Source organism: the organism of the source record quoted next, unplaced genomic scaffold (genome assembly GCF_019419815.1).
Source record: "Pyrus x bretschneideri cultivar Hongxiangsu unplaced genomic scaffold, Pyrus_bretschneideri_v1 Contig6, whole genome shotgun sequence".
In the NCBI taxonomy this organism is placed as follows: domain Eukaryota; kingdom Viridiplantae; phylum Streptophyta; class Magnoliopsida; order Rosales; family Rosaceae; genus Pyrus; species Pyrus x bretschneideri.
The window spans coordinates 4,567,006-4,587,511 of NW_025999798.1; the positions used below are offsets into that span (position 1 = coordinate 4,567,006).

The window sequence follows — 20,506 nt, forward strand, 5'->3', positions numbered from 1 at the left end:
ACCAGTTTGGTACTGCTTAACGTATAAAAAAAGCAGGTATAAAAAAAAGTTGAGAGCTTTTTTGTGTTTGGTAAACATTCAAATTCAGTTTTTTTCCACAATTTTAGATGAAAAAAAAGCCAAAAATAGGAAGCTGCAAATCCTAACTTTAAAAAATTGTTTTTTTTTTCACAGTAACATTAAATGAATTTTTCAAGGGGTGTGGTATCCACCCTCCTCATTTTACTTATCACACACTATTTGATAGTTTATGTTCGTTGATCTTCTTCAATTCATCTGATCCGATGGTCAAAAATTAAAAATGTGTATGAGAAGTAAAATGGGATGTGTGGATATCACACCTCTTTTTAAAAATTGGCAATCTTGCCCTCTCTTCCTCTTTCCTCTAGCCTTGCTCTCCATCATTGAATTTCTAAGCTTGTTCGGATTTATGTGACAGCAGTGACGGGAGGTTCGTCAAATTTATGGGCTTTGTCGAATTTTGGGGCCTCTTTGTTGGATTTATGGGCTTCGTCAAAATCTGGATTGCACAAAAAATGCTAGATTTGCACCATTTTACTTGACACCCAAAATCTCAACTGGAAGGTCTTGATGCCTTCATCACTAATACCGATAGTCTGTCACGAAATTGGAGTCCATCATTCCTCCGCGAATCGGTTGATGCGACCCAACCTTTCTTAGGATCTGGGAGAGAGAGTCAGAGAGAGAAGGGGGAGAGAGGAGTGAGCGGCGGAAGGGAGAAGTACAAAGGTTCTGCAAAAAAAAAAGAAAAGGGATAAGGTAGAAGAAATGATCCCTAAGAAGATAATAGAATAAAACAAAATTATAAATATCATAATATCATGATAAAAAATGGTAAAGAGTAACTATTATAAATGTCATTTTACACAATTTTTATATAAAAATTTATCAAATACTATAACACTGCATTTTTTGATAAAAGCACTTTTACAAATATAATTTATCAAACACGTTACTGTTTTATTTTACAAATATAATTGATGAATGCATCTAATTAGACTACTTTCAACAATATTGTACTAATGAATCTTAGCTATTCAGTCTAAAATATTTCAATTGAAGTAGTTTGTCATACTAATTAATATTTAAGATAAAGTTTATAAATATTTTTCTTTTAAAAATAAAGTATATTTAGTAATTCACCTTTATTTGTTAAGAAAATTAAATTAATAGCACATATAGTATTATATCATTTTTGATCATTTCACACCGTCACAGCTGTTTTACATAAAAGTTTACCAAATACTATAATACTGTTTTTTTTCCAAAATTACTTTTACAAAAAAGTGTACAAAATATTCTGCTGTTTTATTTCATAATTACTTATTCTCACAATACAACAAAACAATATTTTTTTTTAAAGCACAGTAAACCAGCCATGAGTCTGTTCACTTTAGAAATTCTTTTCTTTCGTTCCTCCCAAATTTAATGGTTGCTTCAGGCCCAAGGCCTGAAAAGTGCTTTTTGTTCCCATCGGTTTTGCCTCCTCAACCAAATCAAACGGATAGTTTAGTTAGTCCCGGTACTGTTATACTGCCCGCCCAATCAGTAATGTCAAACACAGGATCTCACAAAATGTACGGAAAAGCCTCCTTCGCTCTCATTGTCGCCTTCCTCCTCCTCATCACCTACTCAATCTTCATCGGCACCGTCGACGTCCGATCCTACTTCCTCCCGCTCGCCCCCTTATCGCTGCCGCCGGTAGCCGCCCAGTCTCTATGCGCCACCACCTCCCCGCCTCTCAAAGTCTACATGTACGATCTCCCGCGCCGCTTCAACGTCGGAATTATGAACCGCCGGAGCACCGATCAGACTCCGGTGACCGCCCGGACTTGGCCTCCGTGGCCCAAGAATTCCGGGCTCAAGAGGCAGCATAGTGTTGAGTACTGGATGATGGGCTCGCTTTTGTCCGACGGTAATGGCGGTGATGGGAGAGAGGCGGTTAGGGTTTCTGATCCGGAATTGGCCGATGCCTTCTTTGTGCCGTTTTTCTCTTCGTTGAGCTTCAATACTCATGGGCACAACATGACCGACCCGGCTACTCAGATTGATCGCCAATTGCAGGTAATCAATTGGGCTTTGGTTCTTGGTGTTCATGTTTATCTGTGGATTAGTCAGTTGTTCTGGAGCAATTTGATAGTTTTGTGTTGAATTGGGTCGTCGAAAACATCGAATTTTGATGCCTTGATCGAGCTTGATTGTCGCATATATTTGGAAATTAAAGTTTCATTTTTCTGCTGAAAATTGAGAAAGATGTGGTTTTTCTGAATATAGAAGACATATTAACAACTGGGGTTTTATTGTATAGCTGACATATCGAATTCACAGCCCGGGACTTGTTTGATTTATGACATTTGTTAAAAAAAAAAAAAAAAGAAGCTAGAACGAATTGTCGAAAGTTAGAACTTAGAATGTGTTTGGATGATGGTTTCGCCAATTAGATGGCTGCTTAGTTAATTCTGCGGCTTTTTGTGTATAATGGTAGTCCTGGTTCTACCATTAACTTTTTTATCTTTATTTGGTCTTCATCAAAGAATGCTTCGTTGGATGTGTGGGCACACGAGAAAGGATAAGATCAGGAATGAGGATATCCGAGGTAAAGTAGGAGTAGCCAAAATTGAAGGAAAGATGAGAGAAAATCGGTTACGGTGGTTTGGACATGTGAAACGAAGGCATACTGACGCTCCGTTTAGAAGATGCGATTACGGGACAGAGGTTCAGGGCCGAAAGGGTAGAGGAATCTTAGGAAGACTTTGGAAGAGACTCTAAGAAAAGACTTAGAGTACTTGGATCTAACAGAAGATGTGACACAGAACCGAGCGCAATGGCGTTCTAGGATTCATATAGCCGACCCCACTTAGTGGGAAAAGGCTTTGTTGTTGTTGTTGTTGTTGTTGTTATTTGGTCTTCATCAACCAGCTTCTGAAATTATACAAGTCCTGCATCTAGTGCTAGCTATTTTTAAATTCAATGTCATATAGGTCTTAGTTGTGTGTCCCAATTGACCTTTTTTCGTGTGTGTTATAATATTCTGTTATGACTAATTTTTAGTTTCTTATGTTTTCAGGTAGATTTATTGAAAATCTTGGGGGAATCAAAGTACTGGCAAAGATCTGGAGGGAGAGACCATGTTATCCCTATGACACATCCGAATGCTTTCAGATTTCTTCGGCCACAGGTCAATGCATCAATTCAGATTGTTGTAGATTTTGGAAGGTATCCTCATGTCATGTCAAATCTGAGCAAAGATGTGGTCACTCCATATGTGCACGTTGTGGATTCCTTTACAGACGATAACCATCCAGATCCATTTGAGTCCCGCACTACGCTTCTTTTCTTCCAGGGAAGGACATACAGGAAAGATGTATGCTAGCTTAAAAGTTGCTTGAAATAAAATCATCCAGTCCTAAAACCTTGTATTTTGATCCATATTTGATTATCTTTGGTCTCATTGTATGCAGGAAGGCATTGTTCGAGTTAAATTGGCTAAAGTCTTAGCTGGTTACAATGATGTTCACTATGAGCGGAGTGTTGCAACAGGAGATAACATAAAATCGGTATGTATGGAGTATGGATTCTTATAATGGTTCATAAATATTACTGTTTTGTGCATTTCTTGGTCCTGGAAAGTATGGATTTTGCACACTAGTCACTGGAAATGATTATTTGTCTTCCTTGACATCATTTCCGTTTCTTTATGGTCTTTCGCCTTCTTATTAAAACTATTTCTGTGCATACCGTACTCCTTCTACTTGGTAGTTTCTATCTGGATATCTCCATGCAATGATTGCAAACTCCTTAATTTCATTTTATTAAAGAAAAATGGATGAGAGAAGTAATCATTGGAGAGACTCCAAGCAAATGAGTTTTAAAATTATGCTCTTAGTTGATACCTTTTACCCTCACTTAAAGACAACGGGCAGGTTGGAGGCGCATGGAAACTTACATTCATTTCATGTGATCCGCTTTGTCCTTCAGAGGGTTAATTTTCCCTTTGCATGTGAGGATTTTATTGGTAGCCATCATAAGTTTGAGTAATGATTCATATATTAGTGTATCTTCTAATGTATCTCATTCTTTTTTCTTTCTGTTATATCAGTCTACGCAACGGATGCGTTTATCAAAATTTTGTCTGCATCCGGCTGGAGACACTCCGTCTTCTTGTCGCCTATTTGATGCTATTGTGAGCCACTGTGTTCCCGTCATTGTGAGCGATGAAATTGAGCTCCCGTTTGAGGATGAAATTGACTACACCAAATTCTCACTATTCTTCTCATTCAAAGAGGCTTTGGAACCTGATTACATGGTTAATCAGCTTCGTAATGTTTCAAGGGAGAGATGGATTGAAATGTGGGGGACACTAAAGAATATTTCCCACCATTTTGAATTCCATTGCCCCCCAGAGAAAGAGGATGCAGTCAATATGCTATGGAGACAGGTGAAGAACAAGCTCTCTGCCGTCAAACTTTCTGTACATAGAAGCCGGAGGTTGAAAATACCAGACTGGTGGCGGAGGAGAAAGTGATTTCAGGAGATTGCATTTTTTGTACACTCAAGATCCTTATTTTTTACCATCATAGTGACAACCCTTAAGGGGGTAAAGAAATGTAGGTACCACAACACCCACAGATTCTGCGGGTAATGTTTGAGAGATTCAATAGCGTTCTTCACAGCATGCGGCTTGTCTATTCGTTCACCCTGCCAATTTTTTGTGCCAGTTGAGAGATTCAGTAGCGTTCTTCAAGTCAAATATTGAGAGGTATTCTCTCTTGATGATGAGATTGCACTGGGTCACTAATTTTCCAAGAATTGCTGGTTGTCTGACCTTCGAACACTGTAAATTTGAGTCCTGATGTTGTAGTAACACGGGGCTGTTCGCATTGAACGACAGATGTCTAGTATTCGTGGGTAGTCGTCCGGTTGATTTTTTCGTCGGAAAGACAGATGTTGCCGTTGAGATGGCTAAACAAATTGACGGCCCTCCAAAGAAATGTGGTTTCCAATTTGGTCAATCAGATCGATGTATATGTAAAATTTGCTTAATTAAAGTAGATTTGTTGAAGGCAGCTTGTAAATTTGTGGCAAATTAATAGTTTTCTAACTTAAATCTTGTATTTGAAAACCAATCAGGTGATACAAACTTTTCAAACTGGAAACAAAGTGATAAGGTGGAACTGAAATCCCCAAGTTTTGTAGTCGGCTTGGAATTCTGGTGCTTAAATTGCAGACAGAGCTTGTCCTCGCCATTCATCGATTCCGTTAATTCAAGGTTTTGCTTGAATTAGCGGAATCGATGCCTTGTACGATCCTCCTTTTTCCTCCTAAAGTAATCATTGTACCATATAAAACATTGTCGAGTACAGCGATTAACGTGTAGCACAAAATTGAAGCTCACCTTGCACATGCCAACGCTTACGGACTCGACGTGCTTTCCTCCTAACGGGAAAACTGATGTTAACTTGGCGATTCCCACAAGTTCGAGAACATCAGCACGTTTAGACAAACCCCCCGCCCCACAAAATGGCTGAAAGGAGATACAAGACAAACAAACAAACACGACGAAATTTAAACACACAAATTGTAACTGTGAAGAAAATTAACATGTTCCAACGGCGGAAACTTCCCAGCCAACACCTTTCACTGTTTTTACTTTGCTCATTGCAGTACTTCTGCTACCTGCACACTGCTTTAGCTTGAAACAAACCGAATCAAATTACCATTGAGCCTGTAGCTAAATTATACAGTGTTCCTTACAGTAATGAATTAATCCGAGGAGGGCGAGCCTTAGTTCAACGGAAATGTTGCTCATTGGCGAAACGTTTTGCCTATTTTAAGAAGTTCTCTCTGATTGCTACCATACATAAGACTTTGATCTGGTAGCTGAGTCTATGTGCATTGATCATGATGCTGTCGAATGCGTTAAGATGGGCGAAGTGGTGCTGACGGCTCAGCTTTGCTTGGCTACTGCAAAGATCCAGAAGCTCGAATTTGAACTCGTCATTTTGAAGGGGTCTAATATCTCTGCCCCCACTTCTGTGCAATTGGAGACCGCTCATCAGGATGTCGTCAACTTGAATGGTAAGCTTAGTGCGACTCAGTGATGTTGGAAGCTGCAGAGAAGGAAGTCAGTCGTGTTGCATCGGTGGTCAAAGATCTTAAGCATGTCAATTTAGAGCTACGATCTGCTTGTTTTGCCAAGGACGAGGAACTTGTCTTCATGCATGCTGAAGTGTCCTATTTCAAGGATATTGCCATTAAGCTTGAGTCTAAAGAAATGGTTTGCAAGGTGCGTTGTCTGCTAACGAGAACCTGAAAAAGGAACTAGTTACGCTGCAGAGTACTTACATTGGGCTTGTTGAGGAGAATGTGCAGTTGAAAAGTGAGAAAGTCGGCCACGATATGGCCCTTGTTTCCTGTCAGACCGATTTCTACAACCTCGGCTATGTAAACCATCTTTAGGGTAAGCTGTAGGATTATGAGTTTTTCGAGAAGGATTTCAAGACTTTCTCAATTTCTCCAGTTGATCTGCATGACTTCTCGTTCGAGATTGCCTTTGGTGGAGTAGCTGAGGGTCAGGCAGTCCAGACAGGGGCAGCTTAGGATGAGCTGATGGAAGCTTTGGCTGCTATAAGCGGTATGGCTGTTGAAGGTGTGGTAGTCGAGGAACCAGTGGTTGCGCAGGCTGCCAATGAGTAGTTTTTTTTGCTTAGACTTTGGATTTTTCTTATTTTCCTTTTTATTCTGCTTTATTTGAACTTTGCTGGCATTCAAGCTGGTTTATCAATTTGCTAGAAATTTAATGGATAACTTTCCTTGTTTTGCTTCATCCTTCTATTTTGCCATGTTTTTTGCAAAACTTTATCCTAGGACGGTCGGCTGGGTCAGCTGTTTCAATGAAGCAGCTGATCCCACGTCACCACTTAGGTTTTAGTTTTATCTTCGGGGCTTCTAGAGCTTTACCTGGAAGAGGAAAAATGCAAGATTTTTAACTTATAGAGCAGGTGGCTTAACTCGTTATCTCCGTAGGAAGCAGGCGAGTTTGCGTAGCTACTATAGTTGTACCTCGGCTTTGAATGGCTTCTTGAGCTTCGGCCTTCCCAGGGAGTGTTGCGAAGTTTTTAACTTATAGAGTCGTCAGCCAGACACTTGCTTTTCGTAGAAAGTAGAGAAGTAAAATGGGGTGTGTGGATAGCACACACCCCTATTTTAGACATTTCATTTTTTACACATTAATTTATTTCTAGCCTATACACTAAACAAACCTCAATTTTATTTTTGAAACTCTAATTTAAACCCATAAATTTGGATTACGAGCAACAAAATCATGGTATTAACCAAAATAAGGGGTACATCCTTTTTGTAGAGTCATTTCACTTGCAAGACATCAAGGTATTTGCTTGAAATTTTGTAATTGAAAAATATTCATTATAACAAATCATTATACCATTAAGCTATCATATCCAAAATACTTCTCCAACAAAAAAAAAGGGAAAACTTGAAATAAGTCCAAATTTGTAAGCAATTACTAGATATAGTCCAATTTTATTTAATTATTGGTTTAAGTCCAGTGACTCATTGTCCACATCATTTTATTATCATTTTTTGTCAAAATTAGCCCTCTATTAACATTATCTTTTAATTTTAGATTTACTTGTATTATAAAATTAATTATAATTGATTATTTATCATTATCCCATAATTGTAGGATTAGTTTGAAATAGTATTATCTCTTCTTCCTCATAACTCCCCTACAAACAGTATTATTTTTTATGCGTGGTGATCTTCTTCCTCCTTGGAACCCATAACCATGTGTGTTCATGCTGAAACATTCAACTACAGGGCTAGGAAGAAAGCCTTCTAAACCATAACCGTGGGTGTTGATGTGTATATATAATTGTAGGCTCTCACTATTAATTTCTTTCTTAGTTTTTTGTTTGTTTATATGAACTTCTCTTTTTATAAGTAAAAACGTTATAGCAAATGCACTTTATTTATTTTGTTTATATACCTGATACATAGGTAGACATAGAAAATAATTTTGTCTTTATATAGAGTAAGTAGAATATATCTGCTTTATAGGTATAAAGTAGTATAATTGATTATTTATCTTTAAATAATCCTCTACTTGTAGAATTAGTTTTAAAGTATATCTCTTCTTCCATAACTCCCTATACAATTTGTGTTGTGTTTTCCGATCCCCTTCCTTCTTGTTCATTCTTCTTCTTTCAAGCTCTTACGTTTTTGCTCATTAGTCTATCTATATATCACATATTATTTTGTGTTATCTATCTATACGATAGGTTTTTAATCCATAGTCTACCTATATCATAGATTAATTAATATTATCTACCTACATCACAAATTTTTTATGTACCTCGACAACATTTCTTTTAATTTTTTATAAACTTATAAGATTGGTTGTAATGTGTTTTTAAACTGTTTTTAATTAGAAAACGGGTAGATAAAGGTATTTGAAGCTGCAAATTTTTAAAATTTTAAATTCAAAAATAAAGAATTTAAATATTTTTAATTTCGAGGGGCAAAATAGGTGTAATAAAAAATCAAATAAAATTGGACCCAATCTGAAAACTGATGAATTCATTGGACCTGGATCAAATTGCCCCAAAAAAAAATCATTTAAAGCAAATGCGCATAGTTTGAAACAAAAAAATTTACATTGTTGAGCACTGATTTCACTAGGCATGAGCTTGTTCAAAAGGTGGTTGTACTTCTTGTGGTTGAGAATGAGCTTGTGGGGCAACAAATTCTACTTGGCTTTGAGTGTGTGAAGCACCAAATCCTTGAGGTTGAGCTTGTGAGGCACCAACAACTTGTACTTCTCCCTATGACTGGAATTGATCATAGCACCCTCGTTTTAGATTCCTCCCTATGACAAAATTTTTTTGTTTCAAACTGTGCACATTTGCTTTAGATGATTTTTTTTTTGGTTTGGGAAGTATTTTGGATATGATAGCTTAATGATATAATGACTTTGTTGTAATGAATATTTTTCAATTGCAAAGTTTCGAGCTAATACATGGATGTCTTGAAAGTGAAATGATTGTACGAACAAAATATAATCCTTATTTTGGTTGATACAAGGATTTTGTTGCTCGGAAATTTTCTATTGATTGAATAATTTATTTTAAAAAATGCCCCAAATTTATGGGTTTGAATTAGAGTTTCAAAAATAAAATTGAGATTTGTTTAGTGTGTAGGTTAGAAGTAAATAAATGTGTAAAAAATGAAATGTCTAAAGTACCCTTAAATTTAACAGTCCATTAACGGAAATGGGTAAAGTGAGACAAGAGAGTTGAAAATCTCAGTTTCAGATGGCAAAGTGAGACAAAACTAGTTTTAGGGGGTAAACTGAGACTTAATGACAGTTTCAGGGGGCATTTTCGGCTAAGAAGCCTTAAAAAATTGATAGATATAATCATAAGAAGTAATAAATGAAATACTAATCTAACAACTCTCCTTGGTTATTGAAAAACCCTAGCCGCTCTCTCCTTCTCCCTATTAAAGTCCTAGATATACAAAACTCATAGCTCTCACTTTCTTGATCTGTCTTGGGCGCTACAAGAAAAAATAGTTTACCAGACGGAAAAGCTTTGTCGGGATATAAGCTCATTCGTCTAGAGTCAAGATCATCATTGTATATTTACATGACGGACACTTAGAACCGTCGGTTAAGTAATAAATTGCTCGACGAATAAGTTTGTTGGGTAAAATCTAAAGTTACGCGAGGACTAATACTCAACCAACAAATAAGTTAGTCTAATAAAATGAATTTACGAGGCGGAAAAACGATGGAAAGGGACTCATCGGGATATCATATTTAAATAATGGTGTGAGATATAATTTACTCACGTGGCTGTCGGGAATATTATTTTAAAAGATGGCATGTCCATCGTGAAATATTTTGTCTAGTTGAGTTTACTCTTGGCATGTATCGGGTATATTAAAACCCAAGCATTCAACCCTGACTTATGCAAGAGATATTAACAACATAACTTTCTTATTCACAACAAACTTTTACAATCCAAAACATTTCTAGCTATATAGCTAAAATATCTCCTTAAAGTTGACGTCACTAATTAATAAACCAAATATCACAACTAACAACTTGTTGATTAGTGGCTGTTATTAGGAAATTGGGGTATTTGGGCCTTTTTTTTTTGTTTGGTGTTGTTGGGGGGGGGGGTTGGTATTGTTAGGAAATTGACCACTAACACAATGACACTTGTACAACCCGGAAACTGACCACTAACAGAATGACACTTATACAACCCATTTTGATGCTTCCACTGAATCATAACTTCAGTCACAGAAGCTGCAGAAACATCATATGAAACAATTTGATTATCTAAAATTCCAACTAGTAACGCTTTTACAAGACCATCATTTGTGACAAGAGGCAAGAGAGTTGAAGCACTATTATTGGACCCCAAACAACGCTTCAAACAAGAAACATGGAAAACAGGGTGGAGTTTCGAATGAGGAGGCAACTTCAGTTTGTAAACTACCTCGCCAACTTTACCCAAAATCTTAAATGGTCCATAGAAACGCGATTGCAGTTTATGAAAAGGATAAGAAGCCAAGGACTGATGCTGGTATGGAACCAATCGAAGAAAAACCTTATCCCCTACATTAAAAGATCGATCCACTTTGTTTTCATCAGTTTGTTGTTTCATACGAACCTGAGCTGCTTCCAAATTTGCCTTGAGAAGAGAGAGAGAAAGTACGATTGCGATCTTGTAAACTCATATCCACCATATCTAATTTAGTTGTCTTGCTTCAAAGATTGGTAGAAAAGGTGGATGTTAACCGTAGACTATCTCACAGGGAGTCATTTTAGTAGAAGAGTGGAAAGCTGTGTTAAAACTCTACTTTGCCCAAGAAAGCCACTTTACCTATTTTTTTGGTTGTAGACTACAAAAGCATCGTAGGTAAGTTTCTAAGCACCGATGAAACAAAATTCTATATTTATATTTCACGAACTCATTATTCCAGTGAAATCGTAAATTGCCGACAGGAGCCTGATCACAAATGATTTAAAACATATTGCTTCGTGGCAAGAATCCAATCATCTTTCTCCAAATCACGTTGCAAATCATCCATCCAACCTAGATAAAGGTAAGTAATAGCTAAAAATTATATAGAATGCAGTTGATGATTAAAATAGTTAGAGGACTAGATGAACTTCCGATAATATCCAGTGAGCCCTAAAAAATCCCCTCAATTCCTTGATTGTCTTAGGTATAGGCCAAGCTGTAATAACTTGTAGCTTTGAAGGGTCTGCAGCTACCCCATCGCAAGGCATAACATGACCCAAATACTTCACCTGCTGTTGACCAAAAGCACATTTGGACTGCTTGCAAATAATTGATGTTGTTGAAGAATGCCAAAGACAAGTCTAAGATGTTGCAAAAGTAATTCCCAAGTCGAACTATACACCAATATATCGTCAAAGAACACAAGAATGAATTTTTGCAAATGTGATGCGAGAATTATACGCACACAAATTAAACCCTCTTTTTGACAATTGTAGTATAAAATGTAAGTAGGGATCGTTCAGGACCGGGGATTAGGAGAGATTGTTAATCACTTGGATTTCACTCAAAAACGTAAAAACACAATATAAAACACTCTACTAGACTCAAAGAATGCAAAACTAAACTTTAAAACACTAAAACAAACCAAAAGACTCAAAACAGCACCAAAACACTCAAAACTGCCTTAAAAACACTTTCTGGGCAGTTTTGAGCACTTTGAGTACTTTGGACGAATTTGGGTAACAAATTGAATCAAAACACTTATAAACACAAACTAAGACACTTTCTAACTAATTTGGACAATACAAACCTCAAAGGACTCAAAACAAGTTCAAAAGACTCAAAACTGCCTAAAAACACTAACTAGGCAGTTTCTGACCTTAAACCCAATTTTGGACGAATTTAAGTTGTAACTTGACTCAAGACTCTTAAAAACACAAACTAAATTGATTTCTAACTAATTTGACAATAAAGTAAAGGGGGATTTAGGGTTTGACGAAATTAAACTAAATGAACAAATTGCAATTAAAACAAAATGTAAATATGAAATGGATGAATTGGAATGAATGGATGCTAGCCAAGGGGTTCATCTCCACACATGTTACACTTGCATAATAAAAAGATTTCCAATTGCATTTCAATAAACCATGAATTCTCAACACCCCAAGTTAACTGTGATGCACTAATTAACCTTCAAATCTTCCTAACGTTATTGAATTGGATGATTGCATACGACAACCCAAAACATTCCCCACAAGTCCCCTACATGATTGCATAATAGAGATACAAGCAAGAATCATTACGCTCTATGAAAATTATAAGTGTTGACGAGGCATTCGTTACTATGATTGCATGAAACTTATGCCAAGAATTCGTTTAACGCGATTGTTTATAAGCAACCTCCACTACTTGTGAATATAAGTTCGTAACTATTAGGTGAAACTCACTTATATTCTAGCGTCATATTCATGCATGAAAATTAAGCGTGTACTCTCAATAAACATACATAAATAAGTTATCAATCAAACAGTTAAACAAATTGAATCCACAACTTATGAAACGCAATTAGAAGTAATCAAATCAAAATGCAAGCATAAACATATATTTCGAATCCCCCCCTAGCCAAGGGGGGGTTTAGTTCCTCATACGTACAAGACAAAGAGAATTGAAATTAAACATTGAAATCGAGGAAAAGCAACACCTAAAAATTCCAACAACTCAAACTTGAATTGTATGAACGTTTAGGCACTCTTCTCCTCCTCTTTGTTGTGGCACAAGGTCTAAGGATAGGTTTGGAGGGATGGGGAGTTATGGATGGTGTAGAATGATGTGTTTAGGATAGGGATGGATGTAGGGGACCTCAAGGCTTATTTTTGGGCAGAAAATATGAAGAATGGTGAAGTATGGATGTGTTATAGAGAGGGGATGAATTTCTGGCGTGAATGGTGAATGAATGAATGGGAATGCAATGGATGCTTATTTATAGGTGAATGAAGGAAGAAAAGAGGGAATATGACAGCTAGGTTGTGATGATGAATGCATGTGCAAAGTTGGTTGAATGATTATGAGTGCATGTGGCTGATTTATGAAGGGAATGCATGTGGATTAAAGTGGAATGACAACTAGGTTAAATGATGAATGCATGTGCAAAGTTGGTTGAATGATTATGGGTGCATGTGGCTGATTTATATGAATGATTATGGGTGTATGTGGGTTGGAAATGATTAACGAGTGAGGGTATGCACGGCAATGATGGTGGCATGTGCTGATGGTTTATGAAGATGCATGTGCAATGAAGTGGAATGGATGTGGCTGCAAGGTTTTGTGTTAGGTGATAAGTGGTGATGATAAGTGTATGATATGTGATTATGATAAGTGATAAGTGGTGATGATAAGTAATGATATGTGATTATGATAAGTGATAAGTAGTGATGATAAGTAATGATATGTGGGAGTGTGGCTGAAATGAAGGAGTGAAATGTTGGAATGTTATGCACGGCTAAGGATATAGGAAAGGTTTAAATGTCCTAAAACTAAAGGGAACAAGGTTCCAACACTTTGGTCTTCAATTAGGTCTTCAATTTCGTCCAACACTTTGGCTCCAAGCATAAGCTATCCATCCTTAGCCCAAAAGTGCTCCAAAAGTCTCCAAAATGCATCTTTTTGCTCCTTTAGCCCTTTGGACCTACAAACACACGAAAATAGCTTAAAGTACTAAAATAACTAAATAAACATAACGTAAATGCACGAGAACAAGCCATTTAAGTCGCATGAATATGCTCCTATCAAAATGTTGCCGAAAAATATCATTCATGAGACTCTAAAACGTGGTAGAAGCAATAGTGAGACCAAAGAGCATAACCAAGAATTCATAATGGCCATCATGAGTTCGGAATGCAATTTTCTCAATATCATTAAGGTGCATTATAATTTGATGATAACCGGACCTTAAATCGAGTTTAGAAAATATGTGGTACCAAACAATTCATCTAATAATTCATCTATGATAGGAATAGGGAACTTATCTTTGATGGTGATGAGGTTTATAGCCCTGTAATCCGTGCACATTCTCCAAGCTTTCTGCAATAAGGTTTTGTCAGTCTTCTTAACCAATAACACAGGAGAAGAATATGGACTAGTACTCGGCCTAATAAATCCGGCAACCAAGAGTTGTTAACACACTTCTCAATTTCAATCTTCTGAAAATGACCATACTTGTAAGGTCTGGCATTATGAGGCTTATTGCCGTCCAAAAGATGGATCTTGTGATCGTGAGATCTTGAAGGAGGAAGCCCGGAAGGTGCTTGAAAAATAGCAGCAAACTCATTCAATAATTCCTCTAATTCACGCCGTTGCTCAGTAGTTAATGTTGAATTTTGAATGATGTCTGCTTTGTATTACAAAGAAAGTCCTATCGATTACAAAGGATCAAGAGATATTAAGGAGTTGACAGCACCCTTACTTTGATATCAACATGCAGCACGCATGCTTACAATTTCCTAAACTAATTCCTTAAAATAAGGAGTTGGCAGACCACTTACAAAATGATGGACTCAAGGAATAAAAAACAACACATAAAGCAACACACCTATACTCTCTAGTTGGCAGCAACACCTGACAAGTAGCATCCAATACATTCTAGCAGCACTATCAACACTCTTACTCAACATCACTGACAGCACCCATACTTAGCAGCACTAACAACACCCATATTGTCAATACTCTCCCTCAAACTGGATCCAGCAAATTGATGGAACCAAGCTTGCCCAATAGACGTTGGAATTGATGCTGGGGTAAGGACTTAGTAAATAGGTCAGCAAATTGATCAATGTTTATGACATAGTGAGTTTGAATAACCTGTGTTTGCACTTGTTCACGCACATAATGACAATCCACTTCCATGTGCTTGGTTCTTTTGTGAAACACTGGATTGGAGGCAATGTGCATGGCTGCCTAATTGTCGCAATAAAGAATCATAGATTGGGAATTGAATACCTCTAAATCACAAAGAAGGTTGCGCAACCAGATTAACTCACAAGCAGTGGAAGCCATCTATTTATACTCAAACTCAGCACTTGATCTGGCAACTACTGCTTGTTTTTTTCTTTTCCATGTGACTATGTTCCCTCCCATAAAAGTACAATATCTAGTTGTTGATTTTCAATCAATTTAATTGCCTGCCCAGTTAGCATCACAATAGCCCATTATTTGAGTGTTTCCATTGTTCTTCATGACTATGCCACGACCCATCGATCATTTCAAGTAAAGTAGGATTCTTCTAATAAGATTGAAATGCTCAAGAATGGATGAATGCATGAATTGACTCGTAATACTCACAAAATATAAGATGTCAGGTCATGTTATAGTAAGATATATTAACTTACCAACAAGTCTTTGATAGTAACCAACGTTGGGAAGTGGTTCACCTTCCAAGATGAATTTAACTTTGCTATCAAGAGGTGTCTTGGCTGGTTTAACATCACTCATCTTGGCTTCCTGGAGCAGATCAAGCACATACTTTCGTTGGTTTAGAAATAGGCCTTTATGTGAGGATGCCATTTCTATATCTAAAAAGTACTTCAACACTCCTAGGTCTTTGATGTCAAACTATTGTTGGAGAGTTTGTTTGAGCTTGGTAATTTCTTCATCACTACCTCCAGTGATAATCAAGTCATCAACATAGATTATAACCACCAATTTTCCTGTATGCACAAACATTGATGAGTCGACATTACTTCCATGAAAACCAACACTTCTAAGAACCGAGCTAAGATTGGTATACCAAGCTCAAGGTGATTGTTTAAGTCTATAGATAGCTTTATGTAACTTGCACACTACCTGTGAATCACAACTTTGTGGATATCCAAAAGGAAATTTCATTTAGATATCTTCTTCAAGATCCCAATGCAAGAATGCATTTTTTAACATCCATTTAATACATTGGCCAACCTTTATTGATGGCAACTAAGAGAAGTACCCTCACTGAATTTATCTTTGCAACTGGAGCATAAGTTCCCTTGTGGTCCACATCAATTGTCTATGTGAATCCACGAGCTACCAGTCTTGCTTTATGCCTTTGAATTGATCCATCTAAGTTGAACTTGATCCTTACCCATCTACATCCCACAACTTCTTTCCTTTTGGTAACTTTTCAATGCTCCAAGTGTTGTGTTGATTGAGAGCATGTAACTTATCATGCATAACTTGCCTCCACACTTCAGATTTACTAGCTTCACGAAAGTTTTGAGGTTCTGTAAGTTCAAAAACCTTGGTAAGGAAGGCACTGTGAGCTGTTGCAAGTTTGTAATAGGAAACATAATTGCAGATTGGGTGCTTTGGCTTGTAAATCACAAAGTCTTGCAATCTTGCAGGCAATTGTCTTTCTCTTGGAGGGTTGTGTCGTGGGGCAACAGGTTTTGACTTATGTTCCATTACTTCTGAGGTCACACTTTGCAAGTTTTCATCTTCTTTACCGGTTGTATTACTGGGTGATTAACCTTCATTAATTTGCTCCCTGGAAGGAATAGTTGCTTGAGAAGTTGGGACTTCAGTGATCATGACATCAGTTCTTGGTAAAGGAAATAGATCCAAGTAGTTCTCCCCCTAAGCAGTAACTTCAAGATGCTTACTGTAAAAAGGGTTAGTTTCATGAAACCTAACATCGTTTGGTACAATTAGTTTCTTAAGTTGAGGGTTGTAACATTTGTATCCTCTTTGAGTTGAAGAATACCCAAGAAAAATGCACTTTGCTGTCCTATGATCTAGTTTATCTTGATATAGTGATTGAATGTGTACAAAACATATGCATCCAAAAACTTTAAGATGTGAGAGATCCACTTTCCTTCCTTTTATTATCTCCATTGGAGACTTGAAATTCAACATTCTACTAGGCAATCTGTTAATCAAATAAGCAACTACCATAACGCCATGTGACCATAATTCTTTAGGCACATTCATTTGCAACATCAGTGCCCTAGTTTTTACCAATAAGTCACAATTTTTTTCTCTCAGCAATGCCATGTAGGTGAAGGGTTCCCACACAATTGGTTTGATGTATAATGCCCTTATTGCTCAAGTATTGTGTCATGATTTAAGACATGTATTCTAAGTCATTATCAGACCTTAGTGTTTAAATGTTTGAAGAGAAATGATTTTTAACAAGATTGTGAAGATACAACCATGTGGCCCTTGAATAATCATCAACGAAGGTTATAAAATACTTATAACCATCAAAAGATTCAATGGTGATGAATACAAATCCACAGCGCAATTGTAGCCCCTCAATGAAAAAGCAACAGAATTATAGCACCCTGAGCTTTCGACTCTTCCCCCATCAGCAATCATGACTTATAAAAAACTGGTGGCATGAGCCTGTTCACCCCAAAGTTTCAGTAACTTAGAATCAATAAAGTTGTGAGTGCTGCCGGAGTCCAAGATGATGGTAACAGGATGACCACCAATGGTGCCCTGAACCTTTATGGTTCTAAGGGTTCGTGTATTGGCAGTGCCATAGAAGGCATAAGAACTAAGTTCCATAACCTGCAATTTAGGATGAGAATCATCAACAACATATTCCTCAAGGGGGTTGGCATCCAAGAAATCCATCATGAGTGTTGAGCAAAAATTGTACATAATATGTAAACAAATAATTCACCTGACACAATTTCACCCTCGTTTTATTTTTTCTGAAGAAGGTTTATTAATTTGAGTTCAACCCATTCTAGGCTACGCGCCTATTCATTACAACCCTTCTCTTGGGAAATGAATACCCTTTGATTCTAATACGAATAAAGCGTAACTTGGGGATTTGGGTGTTTATTTGATTTTGTGACTGCATCTAGGTAGAGCCTTAGATTGCCTACGTACCCTCGTTGAGGGATCAAGTCACCCGTAGTTCCTTGGTATGTGTTGGGGTTTGATGCCTTGTGCGGTTTCAGCTTATGCAGGCAAGGAGCATTTGATACCTCGTGTAGTTTTAGCTCATGCAGACGAGAACTTTAAGCCGTTGGAGCGTCCTAATGCCTTGTGCACTTTTAGCTCATACAGACGAGGACTTTAAGCCATTGGAGCGTTGGTGCTTTGTGCAGTTTTAGCTCGTATAGGTGAGGACTTTGAACCATTGGAGCTATACGCGGCTTTATGCCATTTGAGACTTGACGGGGGTTCCGTGCCACTTAACTACTCAGGAAATTTGATTCATGTTTTAACGCAGCGTAACTTCATCAAGCTTTGTGCTTTTGTGATGGTTCACATCCATGATATTTGGAGTAATTTGCATCCACGAATTTGGTGCCATCGAAGAGGATGCCACTTTGGGATATAAACTTCATTCCTTGGAGTGATCAGCACAATATTGGTCTCTTGGCGGTTTGGATGTGGCGGCGGCATGATAAACACTTGTGCACTTCTTTTCTCATTGGACTGCAAAGAATAAATTTGCACTGCATGTAAGACTTTCATTTGTCTGCTTCCCTTGCTTGAATTTTGACAGATGGCAATAAGAAGATGACCATTTCTTGTTTTCGAGTCTTTTAAACTTTGACCCATCATTCACGTGCAAAGCTCACCAATTTTGAGAAAAGCTCTCGCTTTTTTCTTTTACTGGATCATTCTTTGTTTATTTTCTTCAACAGCATGTGGGTTGAATTCCTAGCCCAAATAAAACTTAGAAAAGCACAACCGCCAAGGGCCTTGGCTACCCGAACAATTTGTCATTTTCGTGGAGTCATTGGAAGAGAACAACACGTGGCAAAGTTGCTGATTGCTTGTGTTGAATTGTTCTTTCTTTGTTTTGTTTTTCTTTCCATTTACTTTGTCTTGAAAGTTGAAACCCATTTCATTTTGTCTTCATGTTCATCACTTTGTTGCTGCCTTTTATCTTTGCACAGCAACACAGCAGCACAGTAAGTATTTGCTTTTTCACATTGTTTAATAAAGGTCAGTGGCAGAGCACGATTTTTTTTATAAATGCCTTTTCAGGCTTTTACAGTCAGACTTTCTTTCAAAGGAAACCACATGATTTTATGTTGGAGAGCTGTGGCATTTTAAAGTTGCCACACGTGAGTGTCCTTCCCATTTGATTTGGGGAGTTGTCAGCAAGAGCTTTCCTTCCTTTATCTTTCCAAGTCCAAATTGACTTATTCATGGAGTCAGGAAGATAGCTATCTTCTGCTATCCATTTGAGGATGCGGCAATGTTTTTAGAATGAATTCAATGAGAGTTGTTGCATGTCTTTGTCTTCTTGTGAGATTACCATAATTTCCTCTTCAGAGCAGCACAGCAAAGAGTCTTTGAGATGGCTTTTCTCTTTTGATTTTCACATGAGTGCCTTTACCAATGAAGTTGTCAGCGAGTTTTATTCTCTCTTTCTTTTCTTTTTTGTGAATTAAGCTTTTCAAGTTCAAAATTTTGCTTCTCCTTCTTCTTTTTCGTCAGCAACCTTTTTTCTTCTTAACTCCAAGACGACGGCTGCGACGGGGTTTGTTTTTTTTTTTTTTCCTCTTTTCCCTTTGCTGGAATCATCCTTCTTTTTGGTGTGACTTCTTTCTCCGACTTTGTGCCAAATTCTTCGCGTGTTCCTAAAACGGAGCAGCAACAACATGCCAAATTTTTCGAAATGAGCTCCTAAAACGGAGCAGCAGCAACACGCCAGGGCATCACAGGTTGTAGAGTGTTGATGGCGGCGAAGACGCAACGACGGTTGTGCTTTTCTTTGTCGATGCCGCTGTTGGTACTAGGATCCTGGCGAAGGATTGTAGAGAAATCGAAAGTGGCAGTAACGTGGCATCACCAAACGCATCTCTTTCAAGCCGCATAATGCACGGACTCCATCTAGAAGACCACCAGAGACGACGGTTGGAGACGTGGCGCGACTGCTACCTCCGTTTGGGCTTCCGTCTGACGTCGGCGGTTGTTGCAGCATTATGCAAAGAAGGAAGGGCTACGGTGTGCGTTGAAGGGGAGTCCAAGAGAAGTAGAGAGAGAACTGCGGTGGGCTCACGGTCACCGAATGTCACCACTTTGCTGCTGCTTTTCGGTTGTTATCGGCCGAGACGAGGGTGCTCGTTGCGGTCTCTGGGCTCACGGATGGCACTCTCACTGGGCAGAGAGGAACAAGGAGCAGCCGTCTTGACCTTGGGGAGTCGACAGCGGCAGGGAGCGGAGAGCGTCCCTCTTTCTTCTCTGCTCGCCAACTGCATCTTTGGCTTCGTGATTGCTGCAGTAGCCGTGCTCTCAGACAATGGCGTAGCCACCAACAAGGCTAAGGTGGACTGTAGCCCGGGAGGTTTTCTATTATCTATACACTTATTTTTACTTGTCACACAACCTTCTTAATTTTCAGTTATTCGAATCGAATAAGTTGAAGATGAACACTGATAGAAAGTTAATAAAACTGCGTTGAAAGTAAAAATGAGTTTGTAAATAGAACT

At 37.9% G+C, this 20,506-nt stretch overlaps 1 protein-coding gene across 1 annotated transcript; it reads left to right on the forward strand.

The window, feature by feature from the left end:
• Nucleotides 1–1,441: 1,441 nt before the first annotated feature.
• On the forward strand, nucleotides 1,442–5,083 carry LOC125471227 (probable arabinosyltransferase ARAD1). Its single transcript, XM_048571431.1, has 4 exons — nucleotides 1,442–2,085; nucleotides 3,089–3,385; nucleotides 3,483–3,578; nucleotides 4,121–5,083. Exons 1-4 carry the CDS (start codon nucleotides 1,450–1,452, stop codon nucleotides 4,544–4,546), a joined length of 1,455 nt encoding a protein of 484 aa, XP_048427388.1. The 5' UTR covers nucleotides 1,442–1,449; the 3' UTR covers nucleotides 4,547–5,083.
• Nucleotides 5,084–20,506: the final 15,423 nt, after the last annotated feature.

Excerpts from the sequence above, each read along its gene's own strand:
- LOC125471227 (XM_048571431.1), top strand. The coding sequence starts at position 1,450 with ATGGTTGCTTCAGGCCCAAGGCCTGAAAAGTGCTTTTTGTTCCCATCG. Across the intron at positions 2,086-3,088 it reads AGATTGATCGCCAATTGCAG|GTAGATTTATTGAAAATCTT; the intron begins GTAATCAATTGG and ends TTATGTTTTCAG. Across the intron at positions 3,579-4,120 it reads CAGGAGATAACATAAAATCG|TCTACGCAACGGATGCGTTT; the intron begins GTATGTATGGAG and ends CTGTTATATCAG.